This window comes from Miscanthus floridulus, chromosome 11, assembly GCF_019320115.1.
Source record: "Miscanthus floridulus cultivar M001 chromosome 11, ASM1932011v1, whole genome shotgun sequence".
Taxonomy (NCBI): Eukaryota; Viridiplantae; Streptophyta; class Magnoliopsida; order Poales; family Poaceae; genus Miscanthus; species Miscanthus floridulus.
The window spans coordinates 9,981,360-9,990,955 of record NC_089590.1 but is presented as its reverse complement, the minus strand read 5'-3'; the positions used below and the strand labels follow the sequence as shown (position 1 = coordinate 9,990,955).

Below are 9,596 nucleotides of genomic sequence, written 5' to 3'. Positions count from 1 at the left end.
GACAAAAGTAGCTGCAGTGAGCACAGCTATAGTAGAAGCTTCAATGGAATTATTAGACACCAAGGATATTTCAGCAAAAGGTTTGTATGGGCCAGCCAGAACGGGAAACTCTAGTATGGCGTTGGGCTTTAATAATAGGGCCCATAAGACGAAGCGTGCGCAGGCTCCAAAGGACGCAGCAAGAATTGCTGTACAGAATCCTCACAAACGTTGTACGATTATATAATAATAATATAGACACAATACGTCAATACCCACTTTATTCAGCATGTATAATACACAAATCAGAAAATACGTTCTTCAGATAACGACTGCCTCAGGAAATCAAGCCGCCAAACGTCTAGTCTTTCTTGGGGTGAAGATCAGCATAATCACCAGGGCCATAGATTCCAAATAATTCCTCAAGAAAGCCCTTCTTTCTTCTTGGATCACATCCCATATCCCGGCACAGCTGATCATTGTACCAGATGTGAAGGAGTCCAATACAGGACCTGCGAAAGTACCTACCGGCATATCTTTTCATGCACTTCTCCCATTCAAGTATATTCTTCTGCATTGCAGTAACGTTTGGTAACCTGAAGCCACCGTCCATGAAATGGGCCAGCCACTTGGCTCTGAGCTCTGAGGTGTACAGGTTTGCAATGCTCTCTGAATAACCGAGAACCGCAAGCTGCGGTATCTTAGGGTGTATGCACTCCCTGTGGATTGCATTGCATGGGGTGGACATCAATGAAGTGGTTAATGATATCGAGAATTCGATTAAGCCCATAATAGTTGCAATTATGTACACATAACTTACCTGTAGAGAGGCACAGTTGTGCATGTTGATCCAACTGCAATACTCTGGAAATATTCTGAGGTGAACATATCCTTGATCTTCTGATCGCCTCTGAATCCGGTTCCGTAGATCACTATATCGCTCTTTATCGGCGATAATTCTTCACCTTCCACAACAACACCTTCCTTGCAAAAGGTAAACGTCTTTGATTTCTTTAGAACTATGCTGCCTTCTTCCAACCTCTTATAAAATCCCTTTGGTTCGATCGCAACCAAACACGTAGCTAGTGCTTGAAACAGGCTGTGGTCAGGCACCATGTCGTACTTCTTCATTGGGATGGAGTAGTAGCTCTCAGCAAACTTTGAAAATAGCCATCTCTGCAAAACATATCAATACGTGATGCTTACTATGTGAATATATGAATCTATCCTCTTCTTAACACAAAATGTGTAAGTTCTACGAAGAATAACAGAATGGATTGTTACCAATGGAGCCAGCAGGTTGGCCAAGAGCCCAAGGAGAAAGCCTTCACCCGGCTTGTGAATCAGTAGCTCTGCAAAGCGATTTAGGTATAGCAGCGATATGTGGACTCCCCAAGCATAGTAATCCGGTATGATCCAATGCTTTGTTCGGACCACCATTGTACATGGATGATCAGTGCCTACCGATCAGAAAACGAACTGTCAACAACATAACTATTAATATCCCGTTTTATGCAATTCACAATTGCTGAAAGCTACTCCATCCGTTCCAAATTATAAGTCGCTTTGACCTTTTTGGTACATCGAATTTTCCATGTATCTACTTATAATTTAGAACAGAGGGAGTAGCTAAAAAGGCTGGACATTCTTATAGGATAAAAAAGGTCCTGAAAGGATTACAATATGCATGGTCGAATATCTATGATTTCTTGACCGAAGTATAATGAGGAGCACTTTTCGTACCATTTATTTCAGCGCATTCAGCAGCAATGTCAATTGCTGATTTCAGGTATCCAACAACAGTCACACGTTTGGCTTTGATCATCTCCGTTTTCTTGGTGCCCATCTTAGCGTAGTCCATGGAGTGGATGACCTGCCCATCAAATGCTTCTGGACCTTTGCCAGGAGGGAATGCAGGTGTGTTGGGTACACCACTGAACCTCCCAATACAGAGAATTACAAAGTCTGCCTTGTGTGTCTGCAGCAGAAGAAAAAAATTCTGAATTGCACTAATGATCTTTTTCATTGAACATAAACTTCTGTTACAGTTTTTACTTATATAACTCATGTAGTAATTACCTATGGTGAGATAGGTCCGAATTGCTAGGTATACAACATAGCCCACGGTTGAACGTGGTCGTTGACTTGCCCACGGTTGGGGCCTCTAGTTTCTCGGCCTGGTGGTGCAACACCATCCAGGCAGTGTCAAAAGATACGAGGAAAGGTTTGAACTCTCTCATCATAATTGTGGCCTGGGAGATTTGGAAGCACAGCAACTCTGCATGTTTGAAGGAGCACGTGTGCCCAAGCATCCAGATACTACTCCAAACAGTGGCGAATGAGAGCTCCTTGTGGTGTATGGCTGGGGCCTCAAAGCTCCAGGAGCTCCTCACTAGGTCGCTTGTGCTGGGCACTTAGGCGCCATGGCTACCGGTCAAGTCTGACGATTTTTGATTGGCAATTTTTGTTTTCTATTCTGGTGGGTGTGTTGGTGTGCAAGGATTGGGGGGTCTCCCCTAATCTTTTGTATTTGTTCACTTCTTTCTTACAGCCTGTTCGCTTGTTCGTTTCAGCTAGTGTTTTTCTCTCACAACAAATCAGCCGTACAAACCAGCACAAGCGGCTTATCGAACCAGCGAACAGGCTCTTAATGAAATGATGCACAGCTCTCCTACGTAGTTTGAGAAAAAAAAACTATACAACATAGCGTGAATTGTCTCCATTGAGCCCAATTTAAAAAGATTCCAGTTGTAACTCTGCACTAACACTCTCCATTGCATTTACTTGTACCGTTATTACCGCCATATCTACCATTCTGCTTATAAAATATATTAAGAACGGAAAAAATCAATGATGTTAGTCAATGTTATTCACAAAACTGTGCTGCTCTTGTTTCTGCCAGCATGAACTTTATTTTGTTGTTTCATAGTTGCCGCTGGAAATTGTTTATAGGCCTGTGAAGATGTTGCATTTTCACAAGAAGCTGATGACTCAACTCAGTTGGGAAAAAAATCTAACTATAGTAGAAAGTCCTTGGCCTTTTCTGTCAACATAGGTGGGGCACACAAATTGAATAGGTGGTTTATCCATTGACGATGAAATACCTTAAGTGATTTTGTCAATCTTATGATTTATATAACTAGTTTTTTATTAATACTTACAGGTCGAGTATAGAGATAGAGTGCGTGAGTTCATTTAAAGATAGAGGTGAGTTCGTGTGTTTCTGTGAACATCTATATTTGTACTGTGAACCGCAAGGTTCACAAAACAAAGGATGATGATTTATTTTTATGAGCCTGGGTCAGAAGGACTCCATTAACAAATTAAAGAAATCCTCCATTTGATAAATAAACATGATAAAGAAGTAAAATATATATGGTAATCAGCCACTGACTCGTCAATTTTTGTGTCAATTTATTTACACATCTCTGTAAATATAATGTTCCACATCAAAGTATCAAGAAAGTCGAGACAACCGAGATAGACCTATTAGAGTCCAATTTGGTGTCTTCAGCATCAATCAATCCTTGGTGAATTGGAAGAGGCCGCAAGCTATCACTACAGCTGTATCAATCAAGTCTAGGAGCAAGACACGTGAGGAAAAGGGACTGACAGGTGTAGTGTAGGGATACAGTGGAACGGACCAGCAAGCCAGAGCTAGGTAGGCAAGCCGCCACCCTTGGCCGTTTGTGCTAGATGCTCTCTTTATCTCAAAAAAAAAAAAACTATCGTATTTATACTCTCTATCTCTAAAAAATCAATTCTGAGAGTTGTTTTAAGTAACAAATTTTAAATTTAACTAAATTTATAGAAAAATACTCCCTCTGTCTCTGAATAGATAGACTCCTAACAAATTTTAAAAAAGTTAGTATGACAGAGAAAAGACCATACTGTCCTTTATTAATTGGAGTAGTTGTACATTAATCGATGATTGTTCCAGTAACACGCTAATTATAATATTTACTACACACATCCAATTGCAAAAACTCAAGAATGCTTTGGAGAATTTGAGGGCAGCGGTGGTGGAAAAGAGCGAGATGGCAGGAGGTGCAGTGAATAAATGCGAAGAGACTCCAAGAAAAATAAATGAGCTGGTGGATGTTCAGCCTCTAAAAATTGATTTATTTGTAGATAAATTCTTAGGCTAGAAATCTATCTATTCATAGACAGAGAGAATAGAATAATATTTATGACATCAAATAAATAAATTATGAAGAATGTATTTCATACTATATCTAATGATATTAATTTGATGCTATAAGTATTGTTGTTGTTGTTTTTTTAATTTGTTCAAACTATAACAATTGACTTAGAACAACTCTAAATATTGATTTATAAAGGGACGAAGGCGGTATGAATCTAGATGGGTTAATGCTTCCAACCTCTATCGTCAGTGCATCGAGATGTATGCCTGCCGCATTTCTGGACTACTGCACGTGTCATTTGACAAAGGATGACTACGAGCAATGGCAACATACGTATTTCATGTTCATCCAAAATTGAAATCTCAACCTACTACTATATATACTAATGGATAACACGTCTACAATTAATTTCTTGTAACGTTTTTGTGCATGCGTGTAACTACATCCATGATTTCGGTAGATTGCAATATTCCGTGCCCCGTTTCATATATACTCCATGTACATAGTTTTTCTACTATATATATATATATATATATATTAATATATCTAAAAAAACCAAAAGTCTTAAAATTCAGAACGGAGGTAGTATATGTATGATCAGTTTACGAAATCATTAGTTGCTCAGTACATCCCATGCTATAGAGATTTGCCTCTTTATATGGTTCTTTACTGGAAGTAGATACGGTACGGTGTTATAAATTAGGATAATAATTTATCTTCTAATGTTCTCGACTCACCTACCTATAGTACATACAGTACTCAAATCGTCTAATGTTGTCGACTCAGGATAATAACTTGGTGGTGCATCACCGTATATATCTCTCATGGGAATATGGGATTATACAGAGAAGAATATATATACATATAATCTTAATCCATTTGTCCTGAAATATAAAGTATTTAAATTATTTTTAGATAAAATAAGAAGTCTGACAAAAGACTATCTTTGTTCCTCACTCCTTAGTATGGAAGGAAGTAGTTCATTTTTTATTTTTATTTTTAGTTCCGGACTGTTTGTTCATGAATCTCAATGTTCTCTATCAAAAGACAAGAGAGAGGGTGCTGATGATGAGAACCTAGAATACCTCGTATTTTGATATAAATTTCAAAATCGCGATCATTAGAGTTTACGACAGAGATCGAAGTACATTGTTCCGTCCTATATATATAGCTGTAGTAGCAAGAAGTTAAAAGTTTGTTGGCCCGCTATCATGTAGCAGCACTGGTGGGGGCTCGGGGCACATGCATGGTTCCAGAAAATGTGATGTGATCTGATGCGGCTCGTGAATATTTGGCCTAGAATGTGTGTGGACACAAAATTTTTCAAGGGATATATCTTCTCCTTGGAAAGGTCTATAATCAGCTTTTTGAGCCAAATGATGATGACGACGCATGCTTACCTCAACGCGCCCCTCGGCGTCTTCCACCATGAGGCGCCACTCGCCAGCGCCGCCGCCGGACCCAAACGCCTCCCCATTCCCGCTCCACTCCTCCCACGCGGCCACGTCGTCCTCTGCGACGCCGTGGTACTCCATCCCGAGCACGCGGCGGCCGAAGCGGACGCAGTCCATGACGCCGAAGCGGCGCGCGTAGGCGTCCAGGTAGGACATGACCTGGCGGTGGCCCGGGAACACCTCGGTGACGTCGTCCGGCCACGGGAAGTCGGAGTACTGGTACATCGGCCGCGGCGTCTGCAGCGCCGTGCTGTCGGCCGGCACGCACGCCCACACGCCGCCCACGACGGCGTCGTCGGCCTCGAAGACGACGGGGCGGCAGCCGCGCTCCAGGAGGTGCTTGCACGCCGCCAGGCCGCTCACGCCGGCACCGACGATGGCCACCCGCTTCGTCTCCATGGTGACGACGGATTTGATTGGAGAGCGAGTGTGGCTGGTTCGTTGGAGTAGTCTCGGAAGCGAGGTCGTACGTGTGTGTACTGGTTGGTATTTCTGGAGTGTAGCTAAGCTAGTGTATTGGTTCTGCGGCGCTTCAGCGAGAAATCTCTTATCTCTAAGGCAATGTAGCAGTGTTTGCTGCTCTACACGTCGTAGCCAATTCTTTGTTCGCAGGCCTTCTAGCTAGTACTACTAGTGGAATGCGCGCGCCCCCGTGCGCGAGAGCAGAGAAGCTTAGCCTCGTTTAGATCACAAATTTTTACAATTTGTACATTGTAGTACGTTTTGTTTGTATTTAATAAACTTTATCTGATCATAGATTAACCAGGCTCAAAAGATTCGTCTCGTGATTTACAACCAAATTGTGCAATTAGTTATTTTTTTACCTATATTTAATGCTTCATGTATGTGTCCAAAAATTGATGTGATGGAGAGAGAGTGGAAAAACTTAGAATTTTGAGGCAATCTAAGGCCTTGTTTAGATTGCAAATTTTTACAATCTGGACACTGTAGCGTGTTTCGTTTGTATTTGATAAACTTTGTCCGATCATAGACTAACTAGGCTCAAAAGATTCGTCTTGTGATTTACAACCAAACTGTGTAATTGGTTATTTTTTTTACCTACATTTAATGCTCCATGCATGCGTCCAAAAATTGATGTGATAGAGAAAGAGTGAAAAAACTTAGAATTTGGAAGCAATCTAAACAAGGCCCTAGTTGGGTTTTTTCACGGACATACACTGTGCTAGGGTGGCATAGAAAATTATTTAAGAATAGAACCACACGTGTCTATGTATGGTCTACTGGTCTAGACTACTACATAATATGAATTGAGCATAGCCTAAAACTATGGGTCCGTAAATATTTGTCACGTACAGTCTATGAACTGGAATTAGAAAATAGCAGCAAAGAGGTAGATTATACATGGCTTGCTTAATATTGCTCTGAGGATCTAAGAGCAATGGATGGTAAAATAGAATAAAACAGGACGAGAAATGTAGCTGAAAGAGTACTTCCTGTAGATATATCTTTGGAATGTTTCATCTAAAAAGAATGCATTGCTTTTACTGGTCCAAACAAATTTTAGTAAATAGAATAGCTTAACATGCAGAAGAAATTACATATGCTTTGGATTGGTAATGCTTGATAGAATCTTTTTTTTTCTCGATCAACAGGTAGGGTATCCTACATAGAGAAAAACAGCAACAAACCAGCATATATGAGAGGAAGCACAAAAATCGATCAGCAATAGATCACCAAATGGACAGATGTAGCGGCAGCTGGTGCGAGCTTCTAAAGCAGCAGAAGGGTTATAGATGACCTTTTTTGTTTTGAGCTAAGGGTTGTAAGTAAAATTGATTAAAGACGTGGCATTGGCTTACCTGTTGGGCAATAGCTTTGACCTTCGAATAATTTCATGCATGGTGCATATGTATGTTGCCCCGATCTGTATTTAGCTAGAGCTAAAAATATGAGATGAGCTGAATGGGAGGGCGCCGCCGTTGCCGTGCGCATCGACTGTAACTGTCTGCTGGTCAACGCACCAAAACATTAGTTCGAACAATTTTCACTTACAATTCAGCATAGGAATCTAGAAGAAAATAGCTATATGAATGCCTGTGTAAATGAAATAAGACATGTATGAAGGTTCTAGAGGTACATTAGATCAAAATACAGAGATCATACAGAGGGCTACGCTACATCTATCTATGTTAGCATTATGGGTGTTTTGTGTGAATGGCTAAATGGTTTATTTAATCTGTGAAGCAAACAATAAAGATTGAACAATCATATGTCTTTGTTCAGTCATGGGTATTCTGGTAAATAGCTGTGGAAGAACAAAAAGAGTAACACACTCATATCTTGGCCAAAGTCACAAATTCGAATGCAAGTCATGAAAATGCAGAGAATTATATGGTGATCCATAAACATTTAAAGTCTCAACAGTTAATCATGGGTATATACTTAAGAGAAACGAAACAATCCGACCACAAGATGCAAAACATTGCATTCAAAATATTCTGTTTTTTATTGGCAGGTTAGGTAGTGGCTCACTATTTTGGCAAACCTGTTACACAAGACTGCTTGTTTGACGTCTTCATTGTTTATGAATGATGGATACGCCGTATATTATTCTTTCTAACATTACCAACTGGAGATATTAGTTCCTGTAATATTAGGCTCTCAGTTAATAATACGGTGCTCTAGGATTTTGTGCCAAAAGTGCTCTACAAATATTAAAAAGGATTTAGAAGCATTAAAATATGGCCATATATTTTGAAGCTGATCTGGTAAGACCCAAGGAAGTAAAGGACCATTTCATAGTTATGAAGCTCTTAACCTATCAGAAAGCCTTGTCTGCATCACAAGACAGGTATAATATGAGGGCATTATCTTATATATATTGACTGAAATAAGAAAGAAGCACTATGTTTTTAAATTTTGCAAAAAAAAACCTGAGATGAAGAAACATTATTGACTTCTTACTTTTTTCTACATCATCACTAATCCACAGGCAGATCATATATGGCAAGATGGAGCACCTGATTACTCAAGGAGGTGCCTACTTAGCAGTGCATCCACGTATACATTTCATCAAAAATCTTGAAGGCACTCACCCAAATATTCAGGGTAGAGGAGGCACCGCTAATGAATCAGCACAGTAATGGATGCATTCAACATGTGCTTTGATTAGATTTAAATCATAAACTGTCTGTGACCTTTATTGAAATGAACAAAGTATGAATTGGAAAGCACAGAGAAGAAAAACAATCTTACAAAACGCAAGCTCTCCCTATACATGAAACCAGAATACATAGTTAATCTAAGAGTAAGCTAACAATGGCACCATGTTAGGTAAAAGCAAAAAAATGAGTAGGTAATCTAAAAGGAAACTAACAATGGCACAAGTGTAAGGAAAATGGACATTTGGCCCATTTACTTTAGATTTTTGTGTTTGATGACCAACACAACCAAATTGGACTAATGAATTTGCAAGTGATTGTTTTGTAGTTCAATAGGACGCAAGAGGTGACTTGGACGAAGGCGACGTGATGATCCGAGAATCAACACTATAAGCAAGACCTTAGAAGCACAAGAGAAGACCCAATATATCAAGTAAAGTCCAAACACGAAGATAAAAACCAAGCCGGACGCAAGATCGCGAAGAAACGAGCTCACAGAGGTGACCGGACGCTGGACCGGATGTTAGACAGCTCATAGAGGTGACCGAACACTGGACAACTCACAGAGATGACCGAACACTAGACCGGATGCTGGACCAGACGCTGGACAACTCACAGAGGTGACCGAATGCTGGACCGGACGCTGAACAGCAAAGTGACCGGACATTGGGTGCCAGAGTCCGATCAACATCAGTAAGGTTCCAGAGAGCCGTTTTTGTGACCGAACGCATCTGATCAGTATTGACCGGACACTGGTCAGAGTCCGATCAGTAGCAGAAAAGCGGGATTTCATCCTCAATGGCTACTTTCTCAGTGGGGCTTATAAATAGACCCCCCAGCCGGCCATTTGAGGAGAGTGGAGCTGAGGAAATATATCAAGGGTGTTGGTACACCAT

The 9,596-nt window shown here is 40.6% G+C and overlaps 1 protein-coding gene across 1 annotated transcript; it reads right to left on the bottom strand.

Annotated features, from left to right (window-relative positions):
* Window positions 1–226: 226 nt before the first annotated feature.
* On the bottom strand, window positions 227–6,227 carry LOC136493136 (probable flavin-containing monooxygenase 1). Its single transcript, XM_066489179.1, has 5 exons — window positions 5,525–6,227; window positions 1,723–1,957; window positions 1,264–1,439; window positions 800–1,155; window positions 227–698 (listed from the first exon to the last, which is right to left on the bottom strand). The coding sequence occupies exons 1-5, from the start codon at window positions 5,975–5,977 to the stop codon at window positions 341–343; spliced, it is 1,578 nt and encodes a 525-aa protein (XP_066345276.1). The 5' UTR covers window positions 5,978–6,227; the 3' UTR covers window positions 227–340.
* Window positions 6,228–9,596: the final 3,369 nt, after the last annotated feature.

Excerpts from the sequence above, each read along its gene's own strand:
- LOC136493136 (XM_066489179.1), bottom strand. The coding sequence starts at position 5,977 with ATGGAGACGAAGCGGGTGGCCATCGTCGGTGCCGGCGTGAGCGGCCTG. Across the intron at positions 1,958-5,524 it reads ACGCCGAGGGGCGCGTTGAG|ACACACAAGGCAGACTTTGT; the intron begins GTAAGCATGCGT and ends CTTCTGCTGCAG. Across the intron at positions 699-799 it reads ACAACTGTGCCTCTCTACAG|GGAGTGCATACACCCTAAGA; the intron begins GTAAGTTATGTG and ends TGCAATCCACAG.